The sequence below is a fragment of the Musa acuminata genome, chromosome BXJ1-4 (assembly GCF_036884655.1).
Source record: "Musa acuminata AAA Group cultivar baxijiao chromosome BXJ1-4, Cavendish_Baxijiao_AAA, whole genome shotgun sequence".
Lineage (NCBI taxonomy): Eukaryota > Viridiplantae > Streptophyta > Magnoliopsida > Zingiberales > Musaceae > Musa > Musa acuminata.
Genome location: NC_088330.1, coordinates 26,828,082 through 26,843,012, shown reverse-complemented (window position 1 = coordinate 26,843,012; position 14,931 = coordinate 26,828,082). Strand labels below are relative to the sequence as shown.

At 33.4% G+C, this 14,931-nt stretch overlaps 1 protein-coding gene across 1 annotated transcript; it reads left to right on the top strand.

The window, feature by feature from the left end:
* The first annotated feature begins 3,157 nt into the window (after positions 1 to 3,157).
* LOC135672484 (germin-like protein 3-8) lies at positions 3,158 to 3,922 on the top strand. Its single transcript, XM_065180961.1, has one exon. The coding sequence runs from the start codon at positions 3,193 to 3,195 to the stop codon at positions 3,853 to 3,855; it is 663 nt and encodes a 220-aa protein (XP_065037033.1). The 5' UTR covers positions 3,158 to 3,192; the 3' UTR covers positions 3,856 to 3,922.
* Positions 3,923 to 14,931: the final 11,009 nt, after the last annotated feature.

The following is a 14,931-nucleotide window of genomic DNA, read 5'->3' as shown; positions in this document are numbered from 1 at the left end:
GTAACTTTAATTTCCTTAACGTAATTTTTACTCTTCTTGGCCCAAAGCCTTCTGTCAATATGTCGACCGATCCTCCGACTCATTCAATCTTCTAACATGTTCCATTCCGGCCCAACATGATTCTTCTTGCATTTAATTATCTCTCTCTGATCGAAGCTTCCTACGTCACTTAAACGCACACTAGATAACAAACACATCAATTAATTTCATCATCAAAATCTGAGATTCAACAATCTCCCCCTTTTTTATGATGATAACCAATTGATGACGGAGTTTAAACTAAATTCCCCCTATGAATATGCCGTATTGATACAACCTTGAATTCAAGTTGAATTCAAGTCAAAGCAAATTTAATCATGAATATTTGATCATTGCATGCTTCATGAATATTGAAAGAACCAATCATAATATTGCATACAACATAATAAATATTTCAAATTATCATGTCATTAAAAATATCAAAGTATATTACATCCTACCATATATGATTCTCATATCATCATATCTTCTCTCCCTTTGTCATCAACAAAAAAGGAGAAGTACAAAAGTTTTAGAGATATGAATGCTTAGCTATTTAGCAAAATTTTCATCACTTTAGAACATTCAAGCTAGTGAGTTTCTCTTCTTTTTGCAATAGGAAAGTTTCCAAATTTTGTATCTTGAGCTAGTAATTTTTGAAATGTACAAGATAGTATGTTTTTGTATCTTTTTGAAATGTGTAGCTTAGCAACATTGCTACTCTTGAGATTTGCTAGCACTTCTTACTTCTCTTTTGATATGAGCAAGCTAGCAAGTTTTGCTCTCTTTACAATATGCAAACTAATAAGTTTTAGCTTCTTCTTGCATATATCATCATGTAAGCTAGCATATTTTATTGCCCCCTTTGTCATTGTCAAAAAAAAAGGAAAGAATACAATTTTGTAATTCTTTTTTCCTTTACAATAATTTTCAAAACATGACAAAGATAAATAACAAATTTACATCAATATTCCAATCATTATTCCAATCATAAAAAATAAAAGATCAAATCATGATTTTTGACATCTCTTCTTTTGTATATAGAAGGAATGATAGGGAAACGATCTTGATTCAAAAAGAAGATTCAAGTCTAAAAATCGAGAAATCAAGATCATAATCCAAAAAATGTATAAGAAGAATTTATACATTTGAGAGATCTAACATGTCTAAGTTTATCATTCAAGATAACAAATTTAGTTATCTTGATATGCTAGCTATTTTCTTTCCCCATTTTGTCATTGTAAACAAGAAAGAAGAAGGGAAGAACATAATGATGTAAATGTTCAAGTCATCATAAAAAAAAAATAATTTTGTGATGAGATATACAATTTATGAATACAAAGGAATATCAATAATAAATCATGACATGAAATATATTAATATCAAATCATGAACCACAAGACATGATTTATTTCAACAAATCTCTTCTTTTATAAATAGAAAAAAGAAACATAGGAGATTAAATGATATAATATCTTGATTCATGCATAAGAAATCTCAAGTTATAAATCTCAAAAAATCAAGATAAAGCTCAATCAAATTCAAATCATCAAATTAAAATCATTTTCAAGAAATTCAAAAAAAAGACATAGATAGATTCATTAATCTCTCCTTTTTTTCATTAATGATTCAATTATATTATGAGATATACAAATCATAATTACAAAGAAGTCATATAAAAATCATGACATGAAGGATGTTAATATGAAAAATTAATTCGTGAATGATTTATCTTGACAAATCTCTTTTTTAGTAAATAACGACTAAAATCATAGGAGATCAAATAAGATATCCTGATTCAAATAAATCTCAAATTATTAATGTCAAGAATCTAGATTCATTTAGATAAATCTTCTCTTAGACAAGTAAATCATACGTGAATCAAGAAAAAATATTTTATATAAAATACATCTCAAGTCACGACATCGATAAATGACTCGATTGGATAGATAATCTCATTATTAAAATAAATCATACGAAAAGGAATCCAAAATCATCATCAAAATCACTTTCAAAAAATTCAATGAAAGCAACGTAGATAGATTTCAAGAAGATTAAAATAGCTCAAGTTCTTTTAGTTCTAAATTTTGTGATTGATTTCATGTTCAAGGCTTTCATACAAAGGTCATACTTCATTATTTATAATCGAAAAGCAATACAAAAATCATATAAATCATCAAGCTCAATAAACTATAAATTACCCAAAAATCATCATTACTTTAAATCACCATGCATACTTATTGGTCTCATTAGATTTTATTTTTCTATAGATATATTGAATCGTGTTAATCTTACATTGATATTCTGATATATTTTTTAATTATGGATCTGTATAATTATTTTTAATTTTGAAAGTGTATAGAACTTCTTCCTCTCCAACATTTCTTTCATGGCTTTGACTATATAAGAACCTCCTTCAAAATCTCTTATAAATATTGATTTCGAAACAAGTTTTCATCTTTATGCTGCATATCAAATAATGATCTTCTTAAATGGAGACAGGCAACAAAGATCATATGGCGATGCCTATGCTTCTACTTAACATCACTAATAAAAAATATCATGTATATCACAAAATTAAAATAAAAAAAAGACAGAGAAAGTCAAACATAAAAAAAAGAACTCGAAATATTTTAATAAAACAAACCTGATCAGAATCCCTTGCTGCTATTATACATATCAGACTTGGGGTGTACACAAGTCCTGTCCTTAATAGGATAGGACTTATCATAATCGTTTTCAGATTAAGACTCCTAGTTTAATTGCACTGGGGAACTGATAATACTATGAACATTGTATACTATATTACATATAAACGCGTGATGGTATACAATCAACAGAGGAAATAATATAGTAAAGTTACACCCCAACACCAAGGAAAGATAGCTATGACTTGGTTGATAGTAGCAATATACGCATTAGATTAAGCTTCATGTTCAGCCTTGAAAGTCCATTATTGAGACCCATTCCTTATTCTTTGCAATGAATCAATCATATGACTATTCCATTAACCTTATCAATATGACTGATTATTCTGTCGATTTCAGAAGAGGTTGGTTGCGACAAGCAAGCTAAAAGTTACAATGACTCCTTCAAATCTATTCTTACTATATATACAAACCATACATGCATCACCCTCCTCTCATCACCATCAACATAAACCACCATCTGAGAATGGAGTTGCGGTGTGCTGCACAGTCCTTTGTCCTCTTCCTCTCCTTCACCCTCCTCCTTGCATCGACCCGCGCCGACCCTCACCCTCTGCAGGACTCCTGCGTCGCCGACTTCGGAGCTACTGGCGTGGTCGTCAATGGGTTCCCGTGCAAGCCTGCCTCCAACGTCACGTCCGACGACTTCTTCTTCGCCGGGCTGTCCAACGAGGGCAACACCAGCAACATCTTCGGTTCCAGCGTGACCCCTGCGAACGTCCTCAGCTTCGCGGGACTCAACACCCTCGGCGTCTCCATGAACCGTGTCGATGTCGCCCCCGGCGGCGTCAACCCGCCCCACAGCCACCCGAGAGCCACCGAGCTCATCATCCTCCTCGAGGGTCGACTGCTGGTGGGGTTCGTCAGCACCAACAACCAGTTCTTCTCCAAGGTCTTGAATCCCGGCGAGATGTTCGTGGTGCCCAAGGGCCTCATTCACTTCCAATACAACGTCGGAACGAAGAAGGCGCTCGCCATCACCACCTTCGACAGCCAGCTCCCGGGGGTAGTGATCGCCTCCACTACCCTGTTCGGATCGACGCCGGCGATTCCCGACGATGTGCTGGCCAAAGCTTTTCAGGTGGATCAGAAGGTTGTCACCGCCATAAAGTCCAAGTTTGCGAACTAAGATACCATATATATGTGTTTGACTTGTAGTATTTACATATGTTGAATAACGTTGACTTGTTGGACTAGTCCCATATTGGTGCCAAACAAGTGTTACATGTAGTTAGTTCTCTCTCTTCCTCCTTGTTCATCTCTCGAAAAGCAATAAAACATGAATGTTTCATTTCTCTAAGAATACTGCCAATGTTCCATTTATATGATTCTTATAGTTCACTATTCCGTATTACAATTACAAACGTGTCATGGTGCGTGGAGCACAAGTAGTGGATGGTGGTCCGTCGATACGGAACTTGTGTGGGTCCCTACTTGAAGTTGGGTACATCAGCCATTCATCATTTGCCACGTAAGCCTGAGGTCAAACACGTAAGCCGAAGCCAAATCCCTCCGTGCATGCATACTAATGTGGATAGGGAATGAGAATAAGAACGGCAACCATTATTTCTAATGTAATGCTGGAACAGGATAATCTCATTTTTCATCCCCATTTTAGCGCAAGCTATCCTTTCACCTCCCATGTTTGAATTTTATTAACGTAAATTTTATAATTAAGTAAAATTTTGGTTTAAAAATCTTAATTAAGATATATCTTTGTCATATACCCTCGATAAATATATGAGTAATGAAATCCTTTGGATACAGAGTTTTTAGTTTATTTATTCTTTCTTCTCTATAAAATTCAATTATCTCTATAATTATTTATGCCCACTATCTATCGGTAAAATTTTTAGCATTGTCTCAGAACGGGTTGGATCGTATAAGTTTGAACCTTAAAGTCAAGTAGGTTTTTAAAAGGAAAATAAGAGAACCAAGAAACTTATAGAGAGAGAAATAAGTGAAACATCCTATTAGATAGGCCTAATCTTGATTTTGGACCTAGTAGTTCTTGTTCCAAAATCCGTAATTTTGGTTCTATGAAATATGAAATCGAAACTGAATTGATTCCTGATTCCTTTTTTTGGTTTTGATTCCAAAACTAGCTTTTGTCAAATATTTTTAAATATTATGAATATTTTAGTTATTGATTTTTTTAATATTGTGTATTTTTTTTATTTTTGTCATTGCTTAGTTAGTTTTACATACATAATGACATAAATTAAGTAATACCTTAAATCAATTCCTAATAGACATTTCGATTGCTTCTATGATTGATGTGTCAAATAAATTTTCATTATTAGATGATCTGTTGGGCTCTTTACTTCCCTTTAGTCCGATCATTAATATATATTCTAATTTCAGTAGATTTGAGGGTTATACTACAGTGCGTCTCATTCAACGTACTTTTTCAAATAATAATTTTTATTTTTACAATTACTATTAGTACTGGGATTGCTAGAATTTATTTTGTGTAAGTTGATAGAACTGAAATGTTGTGGAATAATACATCCATTGAAGTTTGGGCTTGTCAATCCATTGAATGCTAATGAATAAATGTTTTAAATAAATCTTCTAGTTATAATTTTAATGCCAATGAATTGAGTAATATTTAACTAATTATTCTAATAAATAAATATTTTGATTATAATTTGATGATGTGATAATTTGGAATTGAGCGAATTAGTTAGAATCATGTTGAAATCAATTAACACACTAGAGCCAATCCATAGGTTAGGCTCCAAGATCTATGCTAGCTTAACCCTGCCTAACATAAGCAATTATGCCCAGGACACATAACCAATACATGACCTATGGGGTGGCTCAACTTGGTATGGTTGATGCATAGCCATGTACAATATAAATAACCAATGTACATGGGCTGATGATGATTCCAAATCGATTTGACTTTTTCAAGTTTGTTTAACTTGAATTGAAATCAATCTAATCCAAATTATATCAATCTAGGTTCATACTAAACTGATTAAATATGAATTAGAGACTAGTTTAGTTAGGTTATAGTTCAACTGAGTCAAATTGGACCGTTTGAGCTAGGGTTCAAGTTAGTTGAGGACTAATTGATATTATTCGAGATGTTTAAAAGATAAATTGATATGTTTCAATATATTATTTTATCCCAATATAGATATGACTAGTATGAGATGATGTTATTTTCATGCCAAGAATAAGTAGAGTGATTTCCTTTGAGAATTAACATATCATCAAACATAACGATTCAACAATTCCTCCATTTATTATTGAGAAGAATGTATCTTTATTTTGGCGAATGAGGGACACTACTCCACCCGCTATTAGGAATGTGATATAGGCTTATTTTCGTTAATTGTTGGAAGAATACAAACATATCTCGTAGGATAAAATCTCTTCACCCGCTATTGAGGGAGTACTTTTTCGGGTATTTGATATATACCAATAGGATGATCGACTTTTTGATATGTATTTATTTTATAATTGATGTATAGGATTCCTACTCAACATTATTGAAATTTTTTTATTTTTTATTTTATTTATTAAAGTAATCTTTAAATAACACTAGACCAACTTCCAATAAAGAGTAGACCTTCCTTTTCCACTAAGTAGATTCAATTGAACTTTATTTTTGAGTGGAAAACACTATATTTTTCAATATAGTTTATAATATTTTTTTTTATTTATATTTGATTAATAAATAAATTTTAATAAATATTTATAATTTATGTATATTAATAAAATGATGCTTATTTGGTTATGAAAACAAAATCCATGATGTGATACTATTTATGAAATAATAAAATTTTGATTACAACGACGTCTTTTATGCCCTTTGTTCTATGGGTTTAGTTAAGAGCCTCAGACCTATGGCTTTACAATGAAAATATTCAAACATTATTGATGCATCTTGAAGAATTCTATCATCAAAGTTTTTAATCTATTTTATAAAGCTACTACTTTGCCTAGTAGTTGCGACAGAATGACCCTCGTATTTATTCATAAACAAGATAACCCAACCAAAATTAAGGATTACAAATCTAATGCTCTTTGTGATTTATAAATTACATAACAAAGTCCTTGTTAATCATTAAAAAATATATTAGTAGTCTGATAAGTTAAGAACAAGCTGTTTTCATTTTTAACAAAGACATTCATGATAACATTGCTATTGCCCATGAAATTACTCACTCAATGGTTTCCTAATCTAGATATCCTACCAATTCTTCAAATATGCTATCTATCCTAGATTTATTAGATTGTTCTATAATAATTTGCATGTGGATGAACAAGATAGGGTCTCAACTTATCTCTTAGGACATCATATATCCATAGGAATTGCGGAGAAAAATAGATGTTGTTATTTTAGAGGACAATAGAATGAAGCATCAGTTGGGACCACCTATTCTGAAGCCTTACAAACCATCTTTGATAATCCTAACTTGTCTATTCTTCCAAAAAGCTGTGAACATTTACTACATTTCAATAAGCATTATAATTCCAAAATAATATCATTATGATGAAGTTAACCAAATAAAAATCGGCACAATGTATTATATTATGAAAGGACATGAAAATTATTTTGATACAATAAAATATGATTGAACTATCGAAAAAGGATATGATGCTTCCATATGGTGGCCTAATAACAAGACTAATCCATGCTTATGATATAGTTATCTCACCTGATGAAGAAGTTATGAAACTGGATAGATTTAATATCATAAATAAAAACCTATTAGGAAGATTAAGGTGTATATTCAGAAATGGGACATAGACTAGATTACCTAGAATGACTGATCCCCTACCACCTGATCCAGAACCTGAAATACTTATATTTAGGGGAAATCAATATTCTCCTGCTAGTCCCTTTGAGACAACACCTCTAGTAGAGCAAGCATACCCCTCATCTACCAATAATATAGGGACTCAAATGGATCGATTTGAACAACGTCAAGATCAAATTTTAACTGAGTTGCAGCAGATTCATCGATAGCTTAATACCTTGTTTAGGCATTTTAACTTGCCACTACTTGAATAGCTATGTATGTCTTTTTGTTGATGACAAAGGAGGAGAAGTTGATAAAATCCCTCTCTTTTAGTGTGCTCACTCTGATGTTATAATCTTGTGCTCACTTTGATAATGTTGTGATCTCTTAAATTATACGGCTACTTTATCATGCATGAAGTACATTTAATATGGCTTGAAATGTATCATGGCATGATTACTTGTAAACATTTTATCATGCTTGATTTCATATCAAAATGCTATGATGGGGCATCATGAACTTAACTTGCTTCTTACAATCGATACCAATATCATCTTGCATAGATTCCACATTGGTATCATCTTTCGAAATTTGAAACTAGATACGTAGTATCATATTCTGAATTGGTAAATCATGATAAGTTTCATATTATGCATGTTGAATATAACTTATCAGTTTGATACTTGAATTCAAAGGCTTGAATTCAAGAATACCTCTTCTCAAGTATGGCATATAGATAGGGGGAGTTAATGTTAACTCTTCACAAATTGGTTGTCATTATCAAAAAAGGAGAGATTGTTGAATCTCGAATTTTGATGATGAAATTAATTAGTAAATTGTTTGACCTAATATATATGTTGAGATAAATGTATAGGATTAACTATGATAGTGATAAGGTGTAAAGCAGATGATGGGCCGGAGTCAAAGATTCAAACGATGTACTAGGAGCTCACCGAGAGCTCGTCTGAAGATCACCGAGAGCTCATCTGAAGATCACCGAGAGCTCGTCTGAAGCTCACCGAGAGCTCGTTGGAAGATCACCGAGAGTTCATCAAAAGATCAATGAGAGTTCGTTGGGAGTTTACCGGAAGCGCGTTGGAAGACTCGCCGAGAGAAAAATCGACATACCGGACTAATTGCTTGCCGTAATCATAGTTAGTACATTAATTGAGTTAGGATTAGGAGGTAATCCCATTAACTCAGATACAGGCCAACTGGGCCCTTAACAAGACTGAATTGGGCTAGTTGAACAACCCACTCAGCACTTGAAGTTACGATCGGCAGTGGCACCACCAAGGCCAGCGATGGCACCGCTTGGGACTCGATCTCTCAGGTGCTCTGGGCGGTGGTACTGCCCAAACTGTTAATGCTATCAACGGTGGTACTGCCCCTATTGCTTATCAAAAGAGGATGAATACATAACTATTTATAGGGCTTCTAAACCTCAACTCCTAATAGGACTCCTACTCAAGATTCCTACTTTTTAACAAACTCCTAACAAGACTCCCCACCTCCCAACTAACCCTAACTCTAGCCAACATCTTTATCTCTTTAATAGGGATCGATAAGATAAGATAGGTATTATATGAATGTCTCTTTTAATTAGGACTCTCATAGCTAGAGTCCTAATAGGACAGTGATCGCCTCCACTACCCTGTTCGGATCAACGCCGACGATACCCAACGATGTGCTGGCCAAAGCTTTTGAGGTGGCTCAGAAGGCTGTCACTGCCATAAAGTTCTAGTTTGCGAACTAGGATACTATATATACGTCTGTGACTTGTAGTATTTAAATATGTTGAATAACGTTGACTTGTTGGACTAGTCCCGTATTGGTGCCAGACAAGTGTTACATGTAGTTATCTCTCTTTCTCCTTCTTTGGAGAATCTTCTTATTCATCTCTCGAAAAGCAATAAAACATGAATGTTTCATTTCTCTAAGAATACTGCCAATGTTCCATTTAGATGATTCTTAGAGTTCACTATTCCGTATTACAATTACAAAGTCTCTTTCGCAATGAGTTTAAGCTAATATGTAAGAGAAACGAGTCACGGTGCGTGGAGCACAAGTAGTAGATGGTGATCCGTCCATACGGAACTTGTGTCGGTCCCTACTTGAAGTTGGGTGGTACATCGGCCATTCATCATTTGCCACGTAAGCCTGAGGTCAAACACGTAAGCCGAAGCCAAATCCCTCCGTGCATGCATACTAATTTGGATAGGGAATGAGAATAAGAACGGCAATCATTATTTCCAATTTGATGCTGGAACAGGATAATCTCATTTTTCATCCCCATTTTAGCGCAAACTATCCTTTCAACTCCCGTGTTTGAATTTTATTAACGGAAATTTTATAATTAAGTAAAATTTTGGGTTAAAAATCTTAATTAAGTTATGTCTTTGTCATATACCCTCGATAAATATATGAGTAATGAAATCCTTTGGATACAGAGTTTTAGTTTATTTATTCTTTCTCCTCTATAAAATTCAATTATCTCTATAATTATTGATGTCCACCATCTATCCATAAAATCTTTAGCATTGTATCAAAACGGTTTGGATCTTATAGGTTTGAACCTTAAAGTCAAGTTGGTTTTGAAAAAGAAAATAAGAGAACCAAGAAACTAATAAACAGAGAAATAAGTAAAAGATCCTATTAGAGAGGCTTAACCTTGATTTTGAACCTAGTCGTTCCTATTCCAAGATACGTAATTTTGGTTCTATGGAAGTTGAAACCGAAACTCGATCGATTCCTCATTCCTTTTTTGGTTTTGATTCCAAATTTAACTTTTGTCAAATATTTTTAAATATTATGAATATTTTAATTATTAATTTTTTAAATATTATATAATTTTTTGTTTTTAATTTTTGTCATTGCTTACTTAGTTTTACAGACATAATGACATAAATTAAGTAATACCTCAAATCAATTCCTAATAGACATTTCGATTGCTTGTATGATTGATGTGTGAAATAAATTTTCATTGTCAGATGACTATTTTTGGACCCTTTACTTCGCTTTAGTCTAATCATTAATATATGTTTTGATTTCAATTGATTCGAGTGTTATATTTGAGTGAGTCTCATTCAACATACTTTTTTAAATAATAATTTTGTTTTTACAATTATTATTAGCACTGGGATTGCTAAAATTTTTTTTGCATTAGTTGATAGAACTGAAATTCATGGAATAATACATCGGATCAAAAAATATAAAATAAAATTATTAGATAAATATCAAACTTGAAGTTCAAGCTTGTCGATCCACTCAATACTAATGGATAAATATTTTATATAAATATTTTTATTATAATTTTAATGTTAATGAATTGAGTAATAATTAATTACTCATTTTGATGAATAAATATTTTGATTATAATTTCATGTCATAATTTGAAATTGAGGGAATTAGTTAGAATCGGGTCAAAATCAATTAACACGCTAGACCCAATCCATAGGTCAAGCTCCAAGCTATATGCTAGCTCAACCCAACCCAACATAAGCAATTATGCCCGAAACATATAACCAATCCATGAGCTATGGGCTAGCTCAACTTGGTATGGTTGATGCATAGCCATATGAAATAGAAATGACCAATGTACAAGGGCTGACCCAACTAAGCTAGTGAAATCTAATCATTACTCTTGCTTTATTTGATTAGGACTGAAATATTAATTGAACTAAATCAGATTTGATCAATTTAAATTAATTTAGGATGATTCCAAATCGACTTGACTTATCTAAGTTTATTTAACTTGAATTAAACTAAATCTAGTCCAAATTATACCGATCTAGGTTGGTTTTAAACTGATTAAATATGAATCAGAGATTGGTTTAGTTAGGTTATGGTTAAACTGAGTTAAATTGGATCCATTGAGCTAGTGTTCAAGTTAGTTGATGGCTAATTGATATTATTCAATAGTAATAATGTTTGAAAGATAAATTGATATCTTTCAATGTATTATTTCATCTTGATATAAACATGGCTAGTATGAGATGATTTTATTTTCTTGCCAAGAATAATTAGAGTGATTCCTTTCGAGAATTATGGATCATCAAACATGACGGTTGGATAATTCCTCTATCTGTTATTGGAAAAAATATGCCCCTACTTTAGTGAATGAGCGACACCACTCCATCCGCTACTAGAAATGTGATTTAGGCTCATTTCCATTTATTATTGGAAGAATACAAACACATCCCGTAGGATAAAGTCTTTCCATCCACTATTGACGGAGTGCTTCTTCATGTATTTGATATATACTAATAGAATGATCGACTTTTAGATATGTATTTATTTTACAATTAACATATAGAGATTCCTACTCAACATTATTAAAAAAATTATTTTATATTTTACTTATTAAAGCAACCTCCAAATAACACTAACTTGCAATGGAGAGCAAAACTTCCTCAGTCGTTTGATAGATTCGATTGAACTTTATTTTTGATGAGCGGACAACATTATATTTCTCAATAAAGTTTATGACTATTTTCTATTTATATTTGATTAATAAATAAATTTTAATAAATATTTATAATTTATGTATATTAATAAAATGATGCTTATTTATTTTACTCTTGATGTAATGGAAAGATATTGTAATCCTATGAAAACAAAATCCATGATGTGACACTATTAATGAAATAATAAAATTTTGACTAAATGAGGTTTTTGATGCCCTTCGCTCTATGGGTTTAGCTAAGAGCCTTGGACCTAATGGTTTTATAATAAAAAAATTTAAATATTATTGGTACATCTTAGAAGGATTCTATCATCAAAGTTTTTAATCTATTTTATGAAGTTGTTACTTTGCCTACCCTCAAATTCATTTGTAAAGAAGATAACTCAACCAAAATTAAAGATTACAAATCTATTGGTCTTTGTTATTTACAAATTGCATACCAAAGTCCTTGTTAATCATTAAAAAACATATTAGTAGTTTGATAAGTTAAAGAACAAGCTGCTTTCATTTTTGGCAAGGACATTCATGATAACATTGCTATTTCCCAAGAAATTACTCACTCAATTTATAACTCTAAAGGAAAAAAGTATTTCAATTATCAATACAATCGACCTTAAAAAAGCTTACCATAAAGTTTCTTAGAAAGCTATTAGTAAAGTCCTTGCTAGAATGAATAAGTTGTTAGGAACAGGGGTCGGCACTAACAGAGGGGGTGAATTAGTGCAGCGGTAAAATCACATCTTTTTGTTTCGATTAAATCTATTTCCGACAAAAATTATTTTATAAATATCTTAACTTGAAACACATTCGTAAATGTATTGAAAGTAGTAAGCTTTAAAGAGGTTTGTAGTAAAGATAAATTACTCAAAGTAAAATACAAACCAGATTTTAGAGTGGTTCGGTCGTCGTGACCTACATCCACTTCATCGATTCCTCTTCCGTCGAGGCCACCAGCATCCACTATCGATCTTCCTTTAATAGGCGAAGATCAACCTCCTTCTTACACCCCTCTTCTCCTCTTACCAAGTTTAGGAGACAACCCTTACAAGCACTCACACTCCTCCTAAACAGAATTCTAAAGTTAGATCTAGAGGAGGGATTTCTCAAGTGATTGCAATAGCGTTTCTTCACTTTTAAACTCTTTGTGCTTGTATATTTTATCCAGGGATGAGAGGGGTATTTATAACCTTTAAGTTGATTCAAACTTGGAGCCTAAAAATATCTCATCCCGGGTTTCTTGAGTTCGGGCGGTACCACCGCCAATGTCAGTCTGACACTGACACTGCACTAGGCAGTACCACCGCCAATGTTAGTCTGACACTGACACTGCACTAGGCAGTACCACCGCTCAGACTGGCGGTAGCACCGCCTGTAGTCTCTCGGAGGCTGTGTCTGGGTGGTACCACTGCTGAGACCGACGGTACCACTGCCTAACATAGTCTCGAAGACTGTGCCACGATGGTGTCACCTCTTGGGGCACTGTTTGAACCTCTTATTGGGCCCAACACAATCCTTACATGGGCCCAACTGACCCCTAATTGGGTTAGCCCAAATCCAATCCTAATTACATGCTAACTACGATTCCTAAGACATATTCTAAGCTAAACAAGTTCATAAGTCTTGGTTTCTTCTGGCAATCTTCCGATGAACTTCCGACGATCTCTCGGTAATATTCCAGCGGACTCCCGGCAAGCTCCTAAACTTCACGATGATCTTCTTGGCGAGTTCCGATGAGCTTCTCTGGCAAGCTCCGAGACTTCTCGGCTGGTTCCGACAAAACTTCCGTCGAACGTCCAGACTTCCGACGAACTCTCAAACTCCCAACGAAATCGCATCCTTTACTCTAGGACTTCATTTTGCTTCATGCCTTGCTTTGCATCCTTTAATCCTACACACGTAAAACACACTTCGATCTAGACAATTAATACTAAACATTAACCATATTGTCCGACATGTCATTGGTTCCTCGACGCTTTGTTTGATTCTTCAGCGCATCATCCTCTCTTACGGCCAATTGCCCAATCGGTCAGTTGACTCCACAACTCTAATATCCTTGGCGTAATATCCGCTCTTCTTGGCTCGATGCCCGAATCCATGGCCCAAAGCCTTCTGTCGATATGTCGATCGATCCTCCGGCCCGACGTCCAATCTTCTGACATGTTTTCCTCCGACCCAACATGATTCTTCGTACTTTAATTGTCTCATCCTGATCAAAGCATCCTGGGTCACTCAAAACGTAGATCAAATCATAAATACTATCAATTGATTTCATCATCAAAATACGAGATTCAACATGTGGCTCATTAGGTGGATTGTGTCATTTTCCCTATATTTTCTTGTAATATCAACAATATCACCTCTAGGTGGTTCGTTACCTTTATATCCTCTTGATTTCCTCAAAGATGTCCAAAATTACAAATAGTTACCTTTGGGATGACAGGGATGATCATAGGTGTTGAATTTTAGATTTTGATAATAAAATTAATTGATAAATTTGATGAACTAATATGTTTTTAAGATAAATAATATATGAAATACGTCAACCATAGATTTAACCATCGAATGGTCAAATGTTGAGCTACAGAGTCAAATATTATACCGGAAGATTATTATGTCAAAATTGGATGCTGAATCAAAGGACTGGTCAACGTACTAAAGATCGAACTTCATGCTATAGGTTCGAGCATCATGCTAGAAAGATCATATATTACATTTGAAGATCAAATGTCATAGAAAAATCAACATATTGATGAAATAGACAATATGTTGATAGATATGATGAAGTGCCGAAAGATTAGACAATATATCAAAAGAGTAGACAATGTGCCAAAAGCTTCAAAAATATGCTAGATGAGTGGTTGATAAGTCAAAATCTTGATTGAGGGCATTTTGGGTCAATATTTAGCTAAAATAAAATCTAGAAAAGTCATTATGCTTGAAGTATGACTAAATTGGGCCTATTAGAAAGCTAACGCAATGACCT

Coding starts and splice junctions, on each gene's coding strand:
- LOC135672484 (XM_065180961.1), top strand. CDS start 3,193: ATGGAGTTGCGGTGTGCTGCACAGTCCTTTGTCCTCTTCCTCTCCTTC.